Source organism: Microplitis mediator, chromosome 6 (genome assembly GCF_029852145.1).
Source record: "Microplitis mediator isolate UGA2020A chromosome 6, iyMicMedi2.1, whole genome shotgun sequence".
Classification (NCBI taxonomy): domain Eukaryota; kingdom Metazoa; phylum Arthropoda; class Insecta; order Hymenoptera; family Braconidae; genus Microplitis; species Microplitis mediator.
Genome location: NC_079974.1, coordinates 19566865 through 19585410, shown reverse-complemented (window position 1 = coordinate 19585410; position 18546 = coordinate 19566865). Strand labels below are relative to the sequence as shown.

The window sequence follows — 18546 nt, the reverse complement described above, 5'->3', positions numbered from 1 at the left end:
AATTTACCGTCCAAAAGAAAATCCAAAAATTATTAGACGTCGGCTAAGTTCAGTACCATAATAAAAGGTAAGAATGAAAATTTAAAAATGCGTAATTAGATAATTGAAAAACCAGTTTGCGCATTTTTTTAAATTTCATTATTTAAATTAATTTATTTATTTAAAATTTATAAACTGTCTCATATCTGCTACATTTACACTCATAATTTTAAATGATACTGAAATTAGCAGCCGTCTAATAATTTTTGAATTTTTTTAAAAACCATAAATTTGAAAATAAAAATATTTAAAAAGACTGCACCTATAGTTTTTTAAAATTTCTGCATGTGCTTATTTTTTTTTTCAATTAAATTGTTGAAAATAAAATTCAAAAATTTTAAATTGTCTGCTAACTTCAGTGTCATAATTTTAAATATAATTACAACCCATTTGCTGAAGTTTAATTTTTACTCACCAGACTGCATGCTGTCTTGACATAAAACTTTCTCTCTCTAGGATGTGCTGCCCTCACTTTTTTATTTAGTTTAACTAACCGTCGAAAGCCACGTCTGCGGGCTCTGTTAAACACCGCCACGTTTATGTCGGCTAGACATATACACATCCATGTATTTCTAATAGCCGGTAAACAGACTGAATAATTAATTAATTTAAAAAAAAAATATTTAATTAAGTGTTTAAACAAAGATTTTAAATAATGGCTCTTACCAAGAGCTTGTTATCTTCAGTGATATTATTAATAACAATACAAGTGGTGTATTTAACATCCCCGGAAAAATTAAACGCCGATGTGGTGCTGAAGAATGTCGACAGGACCATCGATCTCCAGTCACAAGTAACCAAAGTATCATCAAAGTTGGTTGTAGAAAATACTGGGAAAACTCCAGTTAGACATTTCGTGTTTGCCATTGATGATAATAAACATCCTCAGTTGAGTTACATATCAGCTCACACACGTGATGCAAGCAGAACCGAACTAAAGGTAACACCGATAACACTTGAAGGTTATCCTGGTAAAAATGTTTATCGTATTGATTTAAAAGATCAGCTTCAATCTGGCAGATCTACTTCAGTCGAAGTTGAAACTGTTTTCACTCATGATCTTGATCCCTACCCCAAAGAAATAACTCAGCGTGAAAAACAGTTGGTTAAATACACGGGTAATGTTTTAATTTACTCACCTTACAGTGTAACTAAACAAACTACTAACGTTATCCTGCCAAACAGAAACATCGAGAGCTACACCAAAATAAAACCAGTATCTTCAAGTGACTCAGCAATCGTCTACGGGCCATTTGACAAACGTCAACCATTTGCCTCCGAAGAATTCACAGTACACTTTGAAAATAATAACAAATTCCTGACTGTTACTAGGTTGGAACGAGTAATTGAGATCTCTCACTGGGGTAACATCGCTGTCGAGGAGACCATCGATTTACTTCATACCGGCGCGCTGCTCAAAGGTTCATTTTCACGTTACGAATATACTCGTGAATCTAAATCAGGTCAAGCCAGTGTGCAGAGTTTTGACACAGTCCTACCAGCAGCAGCTTCTGACATATATTACCGTGATGACATTGGTAATATATCCACTTCTCACACCCGAGTAAAGAAAGACTCGGTTGAGGTGAATCTGAGACCACGTTTCCCACTTTTCGGTGGGTGGAAAACTCACTACATCATCGGCTACAACGTACCCAGCTACGAGTATCTTTATCATGATGGTGATAAGTATGTCCTGAAAATGAGGCTGATTGATCATGTGTTTGATGACATGATTGTTGATGAATTAATTGTTAAAATAATTTTGCCTGAAGGATCTAAGAACTTTGAATTAGATCTTCCTTATTCAGCAGTACGTCTTCCGGATGCAGTTCACTACTCATTCCTGGACACAACCGGACGTCCGGTGATTACGTTGACCAAAAAGAACTTGGTGGAGAATCATATCAAAGACTTCAGTCTCAAGTACAATTTCCCCCGAGCTTTCATGTTACAAGAGCCCATGCTCGTTGTCATCGCTCTGTACCTCCTGTTTCTTCTGGTCATCATCTACGTGCGGTTAGACTTTTCCATTGACAAAGACGAGGCTTCTGAAAGCAAACTACGTATTGCTGGACAGTGTGAAAAAATTCTTGCTGCTCAGGACAAACGCATCACGTCGTACAATGAACTAGATGAGCAGCTGTCTCTCCTGAAGACCAGCAAAGACACCAACAGTTTTCTGTCAGCTGTAAAGAGTATCAATCAAGAGTACAAAAATGCCAGCAACACTGTCGCTGATTTGGCGCAAAAAATAAAAGGTGACTCTGCTGATGTTCATGAGCGTGTTTGTGAATTACAGAAATTCGATAAACTACTCAAGGAATTGTACAACCAGCAGCAAGCGTTATATGTTGATAAACTTGTACCAGGTAAAATAAGTCGCACGCAATTTGTTGAGGCTGAAACAACGATTACTAAGAAGAAAGAAGAGTGCGTTGAAAAAATCAACACCATTATCAAGTCACTTCAAATATAAATATAATTATTATTATTATTATTATTAATAATCAATATTTCAAAAAAATCATCAAAGCCGTCAAGTTGATGTTTTTTATCCAGCGAAACTTTAAACGCAGATAGTTTTTGTCATTTGTTATCAAACTACTGCAGTAAAAGCTTTTGATTTAAAAAAATCAATTTTACGGCTCGCAAATAATCATCATTTTATTGACATTAATCTAAGAGATTAATTTTAGATCATTTAAATTTCGATCCAATTTCGAATGTTTGTAATAAAGTTAAACTTTCTACGTAAAATATTTTTATTATTTACTATTATTTTAATTTTAATTTAGTATAAAAAAACCACTACCTTATATAATATAAAATGGGTGTGACAATAAAGTTTAGCAGACATTTAAAAATTTTTTGATTTTTTTAACAAAAAAAAATATTTTGAAAAATTGCACGTATAGTTTATGAAATTTCTGACGTGCATTTTTTTTTTCATTATTTATCTGTTAAAAAAAATTTTTCTAATTTCAAATGTCTGCTATCTTTACGATCATAAAAATGATACTGAATTTGGCCGACGTCTGCTAATTTTTGAATTCTTAAAAAACGATAGATCATAAAAAAAACATTCAAAATAATTGCGCTTATAAATGTTTTAATTTTCTACATGTGTATATTTCCATATTTTTTTTTTGTAATTAATTAATAGAAAAAAAAATTCAAAAATTGTTAATTGTCTCCCAACTTCCACTTATAAAATGGGTGTGAATCTAGTAGACGTAAATTTTAAAAATAAAAAAAAACAGCAGGTAAAATATAAATAATTTGAAAATAAAAAAAATGGACATTAAAAAAATTTAAAAATTAGTGCGCATTTTTTTAAAAAATTATTTTTTAATTCGTGTTTATTTATAATCAAGTTTTTTTATGTCTTTTGTATTCACACTCATAAAATAATTTTTTACATTACATATAAATCGATAATCGCATGCCTAGGATAACATCAAGGTCGAAGCAAATGAAAAAATAAATAAAATATTTTATTTATAAATAAAATATAAAAATAATTAGTAAGTATAAAAGGACATGGTTCGAGTACGATTGCGCGTTGAAATGCGAATAATAAAAAGAGTAACCAGACATTCGGAAACATTCATAGAATTTTATTCGATTGCTGATAGTATAGTTTGTTTTATAGGAGGAGAGGAGTAGAGGTAATCTGGTAATGCAAAGAAATAGTAATGAGTATCAGTTTAGCTCCAAGTCAATACATATACACACATACATATATATAATAGTTGCATATGTATGTACACAGTATAGTTTGCGGCAAACTACCTCCCACTTAAAAACTTAAAACCATTATCCCTGTCTCCATGTGTCAGAGGAGCTGCCGGTCAAACAACGGACACCTGCTAATCTATTATATCTATTGTTCAAAGTAAAAGCTAGACATCTAGGTCTTTTTGTATCACCAGTCGCATGCCTGGCCTAAGGATGACAAATTTACGTAAATTTATTGGTAAATATTTTTTAACCCATTATTTATTTATACCAACACAATTTAAATATTTAATTAATAAATAGACTTGAGATTTTTTATAGAAATATTTTATATATCAAAGGTTATGTTATCTGCTGTCACTTTATTTATTGATGGAAAATGCTAATGGTTAATTAATTTTTTTCTATTAGTTGATTTATTTATACCTAGATATCGGAGCTAATTTGTTGGATCCGATGTATCAAGGAATTTACAATGGATCTCAAAAACACCACCCGGATTTAGAGGCAGTTCTGCAGAGAAGTTGGGAAAATAATTTATCCAGGATTATTATCACTGCTGGAAGTCTTGATGAGAGTAGAAAAGCTCTCGAGCTTGCGAGAACAGATGGTAATTAATTTATTTTATTACTAATGGTAAGTTTAAGTTCATTAGTCTGAAAAGCCAGTGGTAATTTTTTTTTTTTGTTTATTATTTGTACTGATTGTGTTCAGTGAATGTTTTCTTATTGGAGTTAATGATAAGTTTGTTTTAAATGTTTTTTTAGCCAGACTATTTACGACTGTGGGATGTCATCCAACGCGATGTAATGAATTTGAAGAGTCTGGTGATCCAGAGGGTTATTTAAAGTCAATGACTGATTTAGCTGCTGATAATCGTGATAAAATAGTAGCTATTGGTGAAATGGGATTGGATTATGATAGAACTAATTTCTGCTCCAAAGACACACAAAAGAAATACTTTGAGATGCAACTTTCTCTTTGTTCGACGCTTAAGCTGCCGATGTTTTTACATTGCCGCAATGCTGCTGATGATTTTGTTTGTATTCTTAGAAAACATAAAGACAAACTTACTGAAGGCGTTGTCCATTCGTTTGATGGCAATCCAGAAGATGCCAATAGTATTTTACAACTGGGATTGTATATTGGGATCAATGGATGGTATGCATGTTCTTTTTATTTTTCATTTCACACTTTGATGCATGAGGTAAAAGACTTACCCGCTCACTTTTCATGGAGTGAGATTGAACTACTCAATATAAATTTTGAAATCAAATGAAAAAACATTTTTTTTGTAGTTTTAAATATTAGAATACAATTTTAATGCTTTAATTTTTTCGAAATGAATTAATTAAATTTTCACTGTCGTGACAGTTGGCATTGAATATTTTTAAAAAGTGGCGGGCACTGAGGATGTCTTTAAGAATAATATTGATAATTATTATTCATTTTTAACATAAGGCTATTGAGTGTACCCATAGTCGCTCACTAAGTTGTGATGTTCCATTTCCCCATCAACACATGGTCTTTTACTCGCTCAAAGACAATATCAATTGAACTATAAGTTTATTAGTTTGGAGAATAATTTATAAAATATATTTAATGACATATACATGCAGCCATAAAAAAAATATTTTAAAAAATTGCACCTGTACCTTTTTTAATTTTCTACATGTGCATATTTTTATTTTTTTTGTAATTAATTTGTTGACAAAACAAATTCGAAAATTTAATTGTCTGAGGTAAGAGACCCAGTACCCGATCAGTGAACTAATACCCGATCACTCATGTATTTATATATTTATATTTAATAAATTTGACTAAATATAGATATACAAATACACGGAGTGATCGGGTACTAGTTCCCTGATCAGGTACTGGGTCTTTTACCTTACGAACTTCAGGATCATAATTTTTTTATATAAAAATTATAAAAACGTATTAATTAGTTAGTGAGCGACTAATGATACTGATAGGATTGAGGAGCTTTTACCTTAATTACTTTTATTATTAAAATCATTTTATTAATTAACGTTTTTTTATTTTTTTTACAGTTCGCTCAAAACAGAAGATAATCTTTTTACCGTAACAACCATTCCTTCGGATAGACTTATGATTGAAACAGACTGTCCGTGGTGTGAAATTCGGCCTACACACGCATCATCCAAAGATGTTATAACCCATTTTCCATCAGTAAAAAAAGAAAAATGGCAAGAGGATAAAATGGTCAAAGGTCGTAATGAACCTTGTACAATAGTGTAAGTATAAATAATTATTAATTAATTACTTAATTCATTTAATATTATATTACAGTGATCTAACACAAGTATTTTAAATTTACAAATACAATTATTTTTATTGGAAATCAATCGAACTTCTACTTGAAGTGTTTATATGTACAAACAATATATAGAAATTTATTAATAACATACGAATAAATTATAATTTTTAATCTAATGGTTTCGGTTATCGATGGTAATTTTTGTTACAGACAAATATTGGAAGTTCTTGCTCGTGTTAGAGATGAAGAGGAAGAATATCTTTGTAACCAAATATACAAAAATTCAATGAAAGTATTCTTCCCTTATGAATTGTAACAATATTTAATTTGTGATTTTTTTTTATATTTATATATAAATAATATGCAATTATATGCATTACAATAAGCGTAACACTTTACGCGGTGGAATTGACACTTGATAATGCTCAGAGATTGTAAAATTTACATCTTGCCTTGTGTTTTATTATTATTTTTATTGTTTTATTTTTTATCGTTATTTTTACGAGTGTATTTTTGCCAAGCAAAACCCGTACGCGACTTTTGTAGTAAAAATAAAAATTATAAAAAAAAAATAAATAGAGAATGGGAAAGATAAGGAGTGAAATAAATGTAGAAAGATGAATAGAGCTTAAAAAAAGTCGACTCAAGATCTCTTCACATTTAAAGTAAAAATTAATATTAATATATTCTTGTTAAGATTTAATATAATCATTAATTATGTCGCCATTATAATATACATATATTTATATTTATATTGTAATGACAAATGTATTTATCAATAATTATTATTCTCTTATTTACTGCGATAACATTTTCTTTTAATTTAATTTATCTACTTTAATTGTTTGTACATTTTATGTAGTTCAATTTAAACATGATTTTTTTTTTCAAAATGTCTACCCACATCATTCATCATCAATAATTATTATTGTTATTATTTTATGAGTGTAAATGTAGCGGACATCAGACAAAAAATTATAAATAAATAGAGTAAATAATTTTAAAAAAAATATTTATAAAAAATGCACTTATTAATTTTTTAATTTTTTAAATGCGCATTTTTTTTTAAATTTTATTTTATTAATTATTTAGTCTATTTATTAATAATTTGAAATTTGTCTGATATCTGCTACATTCATACATTATTTTATTACTCTACAGTCTATTGCTACCAAAAAAAACTCATTAAATTTATCGCACTCGAACAAATTGACACCAAAGAAAAAATACACATCTATAAATATACAAAATACTATGGTTTCAGGGCTGCTTTGGAGTTTGTAAATCTCCTTGCACACTTCTCGCTATTACGATTTTAAATCTTTCACACTCACCCTTTTTTACAATCAACAAAAAAAAAAAAAATTTGCTGACTCAAGTTCAGTAAAATAAAAAATAAAACATAATTTTTATTTCATTATCAAAATAAAGTCAGACCCGTTTTTATTATCATTTTTTTATCATATATATTTAATATTAATTTGTCGTAATATAAGGGAGTAGCAAAAGAAAAATTTATGAAATAATACGCGAGATAATTTATACAAAAGTTTCTTTTTTTTCGAAATATCACAGGTAGAATGGCGGTCGCGATCTCTCGAAACTATGCAGCCTCCTTGTACCGGTATTCTAAATTATTTATTTTTATATTTAATAAATGCTGGAATATTACGAGGGAATTTAATTGATTTTTTTTTTTACTTATTTAATTTTGTTAGTCGACGAAAATGTTTGACACCGTCGATTCTTTACAGTAGTCCTTAAAAAAAAACACCGTAAAATTTTATAATTCTTCTATTTTTTTTACTGGACTTTTGATAGCGTTTGGACTTTCTCGTATACCCAATCATATGTTTGACTTGCGAATGCTTGAGTTGATTTGACAGCTTCTGTCGCGTATCCGCGAATATTTTCTGGGCTCATTTTACCTCTGAAATAAGTAATGGACAAATTAAAATTACCATTTTTTTAAATTTTAAAAGTAATTGCTTAAAATAATTATATTCAAAAATCAAATAATTCAAAACTATCCGAGCTACTCTTATATTTATAAGTGCCATTCATGAAATACGTCACGCAAACTTTTACCTTTTAAACCCCTCCCCCCCCCTTCGTCACGCTATGTCATATTTTCTGCGATCCTTCTATCAATATTTCGTCACAAATAATCGACCCCTCCCGTTATGACGGAAATATTTATATACTTACAAATATGAAACGAATGATTCTCTACCATAACAAAAAATAAAATTTAAAAAAAAACGAAAAAAATTTTCAAAATTGTGTGATGAGCGAACGTCACGTTTTCTGAAACCCCCGACCCCTAGTCGCAGTAAGCGACACCCCCATAAGTGCGAACGTATTTCATGAACGGCCCCATATAGATGTCATATAATTTCATTAATGAACTTTTGAAAATATTAACAATGACGCATGAAGCATAGACTTTAAATAATTAACGCGGATAAATTGAAAAGTTTATAATAAAAGTTCTTGGACATTTAAAGGCATTTATAGTCAAATAAAAATCAATAGCCGAGATATTTATAACAGTAAGTAAATATTTAAAGCAGACTACAAAAAAAAATTGATTAAAAAATATATAATAAATGTCAGCAGTTAATTAAAAAAAAATAAAAAATGTTAAATAAATGCTTACACAAAAACACTAGTCTCAAGCCATCTGATAAAAGTCGTTGATTGTTTGACAATAAAATCAGATGCGTCAGCGGAATATTTTTTCGTTAATTCAAATTGTTTAGCTCCAAACTTTTGAATGGTGTCAAGCCAACCAGGGAAATACTGTTCAATCTGTTATTAAAAAAAAAAGTGATCATAATTTAAATGAATAAATCTATAAAAATTAAATTAATAAATTTTACACTTCGTATTTATATTTATCTATTTAAATAACTTACGCTGTCAACCACAATAGGCTTCTTTTTATCAACAAACTCCACAGTATTGTTATATAATTTAAAAGCAAGGTTTCTACCGACAACGCAAAAATCACCAGCTAACTTAGCATACTGTTGCCCGTAAATCGAAGCTGTCTTGTAGTAATCCGGAAAACTGGCTTCCAAATAAGCTAAGCCTTGATTGGAGTAACTTTTTGTCGTTGACCACGCGTTCTGTCCATAACCAATAACACCAGTTGTTCTCATAAGTCTCCCAGTAGTCGATGCTATTAATTATTTAAAATTAAATTAAACTCCAAACCAAAACAATTCAACACAAATTTGAATTTACCTTCAAAGGATCCATGTTTTCTGCAGTCAAATGCCACAACTGCTCCAATAAGCATCAGAAGAATAAATGAACCTTTTTTCCATGGGAATGATCGACTTTTTTTAGCACTTGCTGACATTTTTTTAATTAAATCCTTCAAGCAAACAAATAATTATCAATAAATAAATTATTTAAAAAAAGTCATATAGTAAAATTCTATAAATATTTTAATTCAAATTTTATTTATAAAAAAATGCCTTCTCACTATTTACCTTTTGCTAAGCCACTAAAATCACCCAAGCTTTTTATTTAAATTTTATAAATTATATCAATAATTATTATTATTTAGTACTGTAATTAATAGTATATTAATTATTTGTAAATATTGCAGGATAGTAAAGCAGTTCGTGGATGGGTTAGTGTAATAAATAAGTAAACTAAACTAAAAAAAAATGCTCAAGTGTAATGAAACGGTGCCGTGTCGTCACTGGCACAACGGACAGCAGAAAGCAAAGAGGAAAGAGCAGGGGCCAAGCTCAAGCAAACTAAACCAAATGTACCGATCGATAATCGTGTCCCTCCCTTTTCTAGTTCACAGAAAGACCCAAAGACCAGTCTACATTTCATGTCGTTATTTTATATTGTCTCTTTTTACTTTACGTATTTAATTGCAATTTAATTTACTTGGTAACTATGAAATAATCAGAAAAATTTTTAGTCACGTCTAACCTTAACGTAAAATGTCAGTTTTAAATTTGTATTCAATTAAAAAAAAAATCAATAGCACATTAATCAACATTACGTGAAAATAAATATATATTTCTATCCTTTACAAAATTTTTTGATCTTTGATCCCAATATTTACATACCTCAGTTCGTTTTGTTTAATTTTTGACACAATCGTTTATATTTTATTTTGTCACTTAATTTTTTTTGGAGTAAAATTTGAATTGTGTGAATTTACGATTTAAATAAATTAATAAAATGAAATTGGTTATTAAATTTGTTGGTAATTAGAGTAAATACATACTTTATATGATAAAATATTACGCAGTGGTGTTGATTCTGTTTTAACTGTGTTGACTACTGGACTATATTACGTTCTATTCTGGAGACATTAAATACACGACTGGAAAAAGTATAGTAAAAAAGTGACTATAATTTAACAGTAAGGACGAATCAGCTGTGACTTAATTTTTTTATACTGAGGTGAAATAAAGACGAAGTTAATACTAACTTGTGGTTTGCAGCTGTCTATTTATAAAGTTGATGTAAAATAAAAATAAGTATAAATAGGGGGGACTTTTTGTTATATTTTTTTAATGATACTTTTTATTTTGCTGGGTTTACTTTTTTTGTGCGAAAATTGTTTGAATTAGACACGACGATTCTGCGCAGAAGAGCTGAAAATTCTTAGACCAATCGTGAAGCTGAGAGATTAGGTGGTTAATTTTTATTGGAAGACATGCAAAAGTTTGTTTATAAAGTGAGAAATTTAATTTTTTTTTGTTGATAGTATTTTTAATTTTATTTAAAAATAAATTTGAAATTTTAAGACTGGTTTTATTTACCTCGGATTTTTTTTGACAGGCTAACATTAGTAAGTCTTCTTTATTTTTTTTCGGCTTGACTTCGAGTATTTGGAAGACGCCAAGAGTTTCCTTAAGCAATTTAGCATCCACGTTGGAACGAATTGATTCCCAATCGTCCGCTGATATTAATTAAAAATAATTTTAATTTATTATTAATCTATTTTATTTTTTAGAGATAAGATAAGATGACTCCATTGAACACATTCTCTTTGTAAATATTTTTGGTTACTTGGTAACTTTTAATGATTAAAAAATTAATTATGATTATGGAAGTATTTATATTAGTAATCAGAGTAAGTTATGGTGAACGTGATTAATGGAAGTCATCTTATACACTGAGAGAAAAGTTTATAATTCCGAGCAAAAATTTTGAAGGCAGTACCCCCATTTTTAAAAAATATTTAATGACTCAATTGTAATGATCGTATTAAAATTTTAATAATTAATTTAAAAAAAGTTAAGGCATTAATTGAAAAAAGGTCAACGCAGTTACAAGTTCGCTGAGAAAGATTTTAAAAAAATTATTTACGGTTGATATCAATTAGGAGTTAAACGAAATTTGGAAAATGAATTTCAGTAAAATCTTCATGTCAATTTTACAATTCAAATTTTTTTTAGGCTCAAATTTATTTACCAAATTTCGTTTAACTCCTAACTGATAACTGAGTAATTTTTTTAAAAATCTATATCTCGGTGAAATCGTAACTGCGTTGTCCTTTTTTCAATTAATGCTTCAATTTTTTTAAATTAATTAATAAAATTTTAGTACTGTTATGACGTTTGTCATTGAATATTTTTAAAAAGTAGGGGCAGTCTGAGAATGCCTGTAATTTAAGTATTAGTTTATTTAAATAGTGCCAATAAAATGTATTTTTAATTGTAGTAAAAATGCTTTGTCTGTAGAAATTTATGAGCAGATTGAAACAGTTGTTATAAAAATAATAAATATCATACTTCGATGCATTAAATTTTTTCTTGTTTTTAGTATTGAGTCAAGTAACGTTTACTTAAATTCAATTTAATTTTCTCTCAGTGTATATTTCGTAAATTAAATAATTAAAAATATTACTGAGCTGCTTGATGAGCAATTCTGATTGGTAGAGACGTTTCAAATGAATTTTATTCCATAATAATAAACTGCGATTGTCTTTAGCTATGCAAAGTGCAAGTATCCTTAATAACTCTTCCTTGTGAAGAGGATTTGTTTTAGTATTTATTCTATCTATTGTATGTTCGAATAATGATTTAACGTCTATCTTATCAGTATGAATTATGGTATCCTATAATAAAATTAAATACATTAATACATTATAAATAATGATTATAAATAATTAAATATTAATTACTTACCCTTAATAATTGTAAACAATTACTAATTTCTTTACTTAGCGATGCATGAATATTTATTTTACCAGAACAGAAATCATCGACAATATTCAAATACATATCAGCAGTTAAATTATTACTTATATTTTTACTATGTATATTAAATAATTCTTTCAATATTTTAGTAACATGATAAGCGTAATTTCTCGATTCCAACATCGAAGCCATGACTTCATGCCACAGAGTTAAACCGACAGTTAAATTTTTTTTACCGCCCTGTGACAGTGCCCACAGTATTGCTAGACCAATAGACTTTTTATTTTGATATGAATTACGAAGACTTGTTAATTTTTCAATATTGCTACAGGTCATATCGGGGTACATACTCCCCAATAATTGAATAAATATTTTACAACCAATATCCGATGATCCAAATGCCATATTTTTTGCCATTAATAGTAAGGTGTTCTCATAAAAAAGTTGTGCTGTTTGAATACCTGCTGATTTAATGACTTTTTCAAATGAAGTACGCACTGCTTTTGTTACTAAACTTAGTGGGTAAGTATCAGGTTTTGTCGCAGGTGTTATTTCTTCTTTTTCTGAAATATTGGCATTCAAATAGGACACCAAATCTTTTAACCAGATTAGTGGTGCGTCAGGAAATTTAACACGATTTGTTTCTATTAATTCATTAATTTGGTCCACAGTAATCTAAAGTAACATAAAAAATAATGAATAAATTTATTCAATTAATTAATTAATTTATTAATGAGATACTTACAGCACTTTTTTCAACTGGTTTACTTTTTTCCTTGGGTTTTTGTTGCTGTAATTTTTTTTTACCATCAGCTTGTACATTTAATTTCTGTTGTTTTTTTTTCTCTTCATTTTCTTTAGTCTTATTGTCTTTATCTTTCGGCATTTTGTTCTCCTTATTGCCATTAAAATTGTCATACAAAGTTTGAACTTGACTTAATGGAACTATCAAAAGAAAAAAATACCAAGTTTTATAATTAAAACAAATAAATTTCTAGGATAATAAACCGTTACTCCAAAACCGACACTCCCAGATAAATTTTAAATATGTGTATTTTTTAAATTTAAAGTTTAAAAATTTAAAAACTTTCGAGTTTGAACTAGAAGTATCGAATTGAAATGATAAACTTTTTTAATTTAAAAAATTTACTACAGCAATCAGATACCGTTACTCCAAATGGTTTAATGTCCAAATACTAGATAAAAAAACATATTTTTCACTTGAAAACAAGTTCGATAAATAAAGTAACAGCCGATAGTAATAAATCGTAGTCGCAAAATAATAAAAATGATAAATTTAATTCATAAAAATCTTAACATATGTGTGTAAATATTTAAATAAAAATAAACATGAGGTTCTAAACTTACGAAAATCCTCAACTTTCGGTGCATTTTCAATAAATTTTTTCTTTTCAACTTTAGTAAGTTTGTTACTTTTACCAGAATTTTTATCTTTTTTATTTTTAGTTACAAGTTCCCATCCACTTGACGACATTTTCTGCATATAATTTTAAAATCTGTCAATATAAATTAAATAAAATTCACTACACACCAAAAGAACTAGTGAAAAGGCACTTGGGGCATCAATAGTTTAGCTGGTTATTCAACTTCATTCCATTATTGTCCTCTTGCTTTCTCTCTCTTATTTTTATCACTCGCTTACTCACTCATTTTGTCTCTCCCTCCTTTTTTTTGTCTTCTCTTACTCCCACTCATTACTGCAGCCAATCCATCATCTTTATCTACATTCTCTCTCTTTAATTTCCATATTCCCACCACAGGTAGATTAAATTTCTCGACAAAACGCCAACGACGGCGACTACCACAACGTCGCCGTCGTCGTCATACGTCGTTGTCATACGTGGACGCGCACGCGCACGCGCTTTGAATTAATTTTGTCACGCGCTAAATTTCAACTTACCCGACATCCGACAAATGATTCAAATAAAATAAAATAAAAAAATTATTTTATTATCGTCTTGTTACTTCCAAGAATTGTTTCTTTGTTTATTTAAATTTTTCATGGTATTAATCTTAATTACTTTCGAAAATTATTTTTAAATTAATATACTATCATATTTATAGATCATATATTTTATTATTTTTACAAAACAGTTTACAAAATTAATAATTTAAATTATCTTAATTTTAAATTATTTAAATAAATTGATAATTGTGTTGTCTAAACGTACGGTTGGCTCGATGTGACACAGCCGAATTATTTAAAAACATCAGCTATGCCGACATCTTGCCTCCTAGACGTTCAGAGTTATTTCCATTATTAATTATTATTATTATTATTATTATTATTATTATTATTATTAATAATTATGAGTATAAATGTAGCAGACATACGAAAATTTTTTAATTGCATATAAAAAAATTAAATAATTAAAATAATAAAATTTAAAAAAATGCATGCACTGATTTTTTAATTTTCTAAACGTGCATTTTTTTATTTTTATTTTACACTAATACAAAAAATTAAAGGAGCAGAAAAATTTTATAAATTCTTTAGTGATTTTTGGAAGACTGTGACTTGGTGAAAAATGATCGTATCGAGAAAAAAAATTTAGAAATTTTTTGTCTCGCAGTATTTCTCATGTTTGCGCAATAATCGGAGCTTTTAAAAAATTTTGAAAAAAATGCACCAAAACTAGAGATTTCAAGCTGTAAAATGCTTTTTTTAAAATCTCGATACGAACATTTTTCACCAAGTTACAGCCTTCCAAAAATCACTAAAAAATTTATAAAATTTTTCTGCTCCTTTAATTTTTTGCATTAGTGTATAAAAATTTTTATTTAATATTTCAGAGTTTTAAAAATTTTCAGATGCTTGCTAACTTTATTATCTTTAATAATTAAATCCCATTATCTTAAAAAACGATAAATTATTTAAAAAATATTTGATTTTATTGTGACCACCCATAGTTACTCTGAAACACAATACACTGGTAATAAGTCAGTAGCTCGTACTTAATCTAATTCGTAATTCCGTGGTGTAGTGATATTGCAACTTGACACTTATATTTTGCTTTCAGCCAACTACCAGTCGTCTCTTGATAAATTGATGACCTCGCTGGTTTTCAATGTGTCAGGTGGAAATATTAAATAAAAAAAAATCAGTTAAACCAATGGTATTTTTAAAGCCTGTAACAATCTAAGAAGTAAAAAAAAAAATACAATTATTTTAAAAATTTAAATAAACTACTTATAGTAAATACAAAAAAAGGTAAATATAACCACGTAATATTATTTAAATAAATTAAAAATACATTGACTTAGAAAATAAATAAATAAATGATCAATGAATAATTTAAATCACGAGCGCACGTTTGTTTAAGTTCGATTCAAGAGTTGCTGAAGAACTGACGATGCGGGTGTCGTGAAGACTAATGTTGAGAAGAAGCGATACCAGACAACGAGACTACCCGTTTGTTACCACACAATACTGAAGAGAGGGAGGAATGTCTAAATGATTCTATCTTTTTTTCAGCTACTACACTACGTATGGTATACGATCATTGCCAACTACTTATAGTGTCTACTGCTCTTCCTAAGACTTGAGCCTTTCTTATTCTTTAACTCCTCCCTCATTTCTTCCTCTTCCTCCTCTTGTTCATCGTCTTCATTAGCTTCTTCTTTCTCTTGGTACCGTTGCCATGCTAATGAAGATTCCACCACGTACCCTTTAAAAAAAAAATTCTTTAACAAAATATTATTTTACCGAAGAATTTTCCTTCACTTATGAAGGATCGAATGATTATTTACTTCTAGATGGTCATGAAAAAAAAATTCGCAGAAAGTTGATGAAGATAAGGGCATATATGGCAGCCATGAGCACGCGCGTGAATTGAGGAACCAAGAGGACTTTCGTCCGTGACTTCCGGTGGCGAATCAAATGCTTATTCGCAGGTGGGTGATGGTGTCTTGTGTTGCGACCGGATATGGCGAAGAATTAAAGATGCCTCAGTGGCATCGGCCAGGTCATCAAATTTATCATGCCAATCACGCTGTGTTTGTATTTGGTACAAATACCAAGTGTTTATATGTTTATATATGTACATCAAAGACTATTGATGACATCATGCGCATCATTGCATACACAAGACTTTATTTAGGGCCGTTATATTATTAGTTATCTTGACATGAACTAGCCGCTAATAAAAATCATTCTGTGAAACACTAAAATTTATGAGAAACTGAACTTTTTTACTTGAAAAATATTTTTATCAGACAGATACTTAGTCATTCGATGCACATCTTCATCAGGAATTTATTGTCTTGATCGATCAATTGACGTTTTTTTATTTATTTATAATTATTTAAACTTTTAAATTTTTTAAAGAAAACATTTTTTAGAAAAAAAAAAAATCATTTAAAATCTGCACAGTATAAAATCTATAAATTTAACTTTTTATTTCAATGATTAATATTTATTTGATACTTTTTTAACTATTAGACTACATTTCATTTCTCGTTTCAGATTATTTTTTCTTGTTTTAAAAGCTGTTCATCTTCAAGTCGAAGGAGCTAAACATACAGTAACTCTAGTGTTGAGTTGAATCGTTACATTGTTTAGGACATTTACCGGTGTCAGGTAGAGCGAGAGGGCGAGAGAATAATTAATTAATACGCTAAACACGTAGGGCACACGCATATGTCCATAAAAAGTTTTGTGACTACCAAAAGGAACGTTTATAAATATATATATATGTATATACATAAACTTCATCCGGCCCAATGTCTTTAAATGCAGACTCAACAAATTTTTAATTCAAATATTTTATAACATTTAATTTCTAAGTAAAAAAATAATTTTATTCTCGTTTTGTTGAATTTTTTTTTTAATTTTTATAAAATATTTTTCTTTTGTACTATTATTTCTTATTGTACACAAAACTTTTTACAACCGTTACTAATTGTTGTTGAGACGAAATAAAATAAATAAACATCATACTGAAGAATAGAAAGAAAAGAAAAACTGATAAAGAAAAGTTACAAGCGTGAATGGGAGTAATGGACGAAGACAAAATATATATACATATATATAATATTCATGGACACATTATGTATATGCTTACATTTCGTACATATTCATGTATTCAGTTAAATGGGATACATGAGTGTCACGAAGACGAATAAGTAAAAGTATAAGAATTTAAAAAAATCGAGTTTATATTTTAAAAGTGAGAATGCAATGTAATGTAACGTGAGGTACGGAGCTAGTAATGTTTTCGCTTTTTATCATTGATACGTGATCAATAAAAAAAAACAAAACGTTGATTTATCATTTTTATTATTTTCCATGTCCTTTTAAAATTTGAACGACCACTGACTCATTAAGATTGAGCACGCGCAGTGATAAGTTCTATTTGATTTTTAAAATAAATACTTATTGAACTTCTTACTGTTTTTAATTGAATTATTAAATAATTACTCATATCAACTTGTAATTATTATTTTTAAAAAATTATAATTTTAATGATAGACAGTAATAATTGATAATTTAAAATGATCGGAGTAAAGAAGAAAAAACATCTGAAAAAATATTATTTTAAAAATTTAGGCCGTGTAAATGAGACAGTTCTCTTATTATTACCTCGAGAACTTGCAAACGTGCTAATTGACAGACAAACAAGTACATTCTTTTCTTACAGTATTTAATTTTGCATGTTGAATATTGCAAAAATATATGTATCGATAATTTATGAGAATAGTAGAGACACTGTTAGGGTTGTATTCTGTAAAAAATTTGCGGAGTGAATGGGAGTAAAAATCCGGAGTAAATCGGAGCGGATGACTGTTTATTTATTTAATCCCATCGGAGTAAAATCCACTTTGAAAGGGAGTTTAATTTGAAATGAAAGATCCGGTTTGGAGTAAAATTTACTCCTAGAAAGAGTTTATTTTAATATTAAAACTCCGAATTGGAGTGAATGCGAATTGAAATAAACTCCAGACCTGACTGTAAAAATTTCACGGAGTGAATGCAGAGTAAATATGGAGTAAATGCAGAGCGGATGACTGTTTATTTATTTAATCCCCTCGGAGTAAAATTTACTTTGAAAGGGAGTTCAATTTAAAATGAAAGATCCGGTTCGGAGTAATATTTACTCCTAGAAAGAGTTTATTTTAATATTAAAACTCCGAATTGGAGTGAATGCGAATAGAAATAAAATCCAGACCTGACTAAAAAATTTGCGGAGTGAATGCAGAGTAAATATGGAGTAAATGCAGAGCGGATGACTGTTTATTTATTTAATCTCCTCGGAGTGAAATAAACTCCAGATCACTCTGCTG

The 18546-nt window shown here is 28.8% G+C and overlaps 3 protein-coding genes and 1 long non-coding RNA gene across 8 annotated transcripts; 3 read left to right on the top strand and 1 right to left on the bottom strand.

Annotated features, from left to right (window-relative positions):
* The first annotated feature begins 529 nt into the window (after positions 1–529).
* On the top strand, positions 530–2812 carry LOC130669530 (dolichyl-diphosphooligosaccharide--protein glycosyltransferase subunit 1). The gene has a single exon (XM_057472482.1). The coding sequence runs from the start codon at positions 695–697 to the stop codon at positions 2516–2518; it is 1824 nt and encodes a 607-aa protein (XP_057328465.1). The 5' UTR covers positions 530–694; the 3' UTR covers positions 2519–2812.
* Positions 2813–3683: 871 nt separating this feature from the next.
* On the top strand, positions 3684–7991 carry LOC130669531 (deoxyribonuclease TATDN1). Of its 2 annotated transcripts, none has more exons than XM_057472484.1 (5): positions 3684–4018; positions 4192–4390; positions 4548–4941; positions 5835–6038; positions 6272–7991. In XM_057472484.1, exons 2-5 carry the CDS (start codon positions 4237–4239, stop codon positions 6375–6377), a joined length of 858 nt encoding a protein of 285 aa, XP_057328467.1. In that variant the 5' UTR covers positions 3684–4018; positions 4192–4236; the 3' UTR covers positions 6378–7991. The 2 variants fall into 2 exon arrangements, with proteins under 2 accessions (XP_057328467.1, XP_057328466.1); XM_057472483.1 differs by having other exon boundaries at positions 3691–4018; positions 4211–4390.
* On the bottom strand, positions 6720–13889 carry LOC130669529 (transmembrane protein 214-B). The gene is made up of 9 exons (XM_057472481.1): positions 13612–13889; positions 12989–13188; positions 12232–12918; positions 11951–12161; positions 10861–11000; positions 9311–9443; positions 8980–9245; positions 8721–8872; positions 6720–7991 (listed from the first exon to the last, which is right to left on the bottom strand). Exons 1-9 carry the CDS (start codon positions 13745–13747, stop codon positions 7865–7867), a joined length of 2052 nt encoding a protein of 683 aa, XP_057328464.1. The 5' UTR covers positions 13748–13889; the 3' UTR covers positions 6720–7864.
* Positions 13890–13967: 78 nt separating this feature from the next.
* Positions 13968–17522, top strand: LOC130669533 (uncharacterized). Of its 4 annotated transcripts, none has more exons than XR_008990212.1 (4): positions 13968–14268; positions 15285–15475; positions 15588–15756; positions 16021–16688. It is a non-coding gene; the product is annotated as an uncharacterized LOC130669533 (long non-coding RNA). The 4 variants fall into 4 exon arrangements; XR_008990213.1 differs by lacking the exon at positions 13968–14268 and adding an exon at positions 15114–15204 and having other exon boundaries at positions 16021–16689; XR_008990210.1 differs by lacking the exon at positions 13968–14268 and adding an exon at positions 16730–17522 and having other exon boundaries at positions 15335–15475; positions 16021–16158.
* Positions 17523–18546: the final 1024 nt, after the last annotated feature.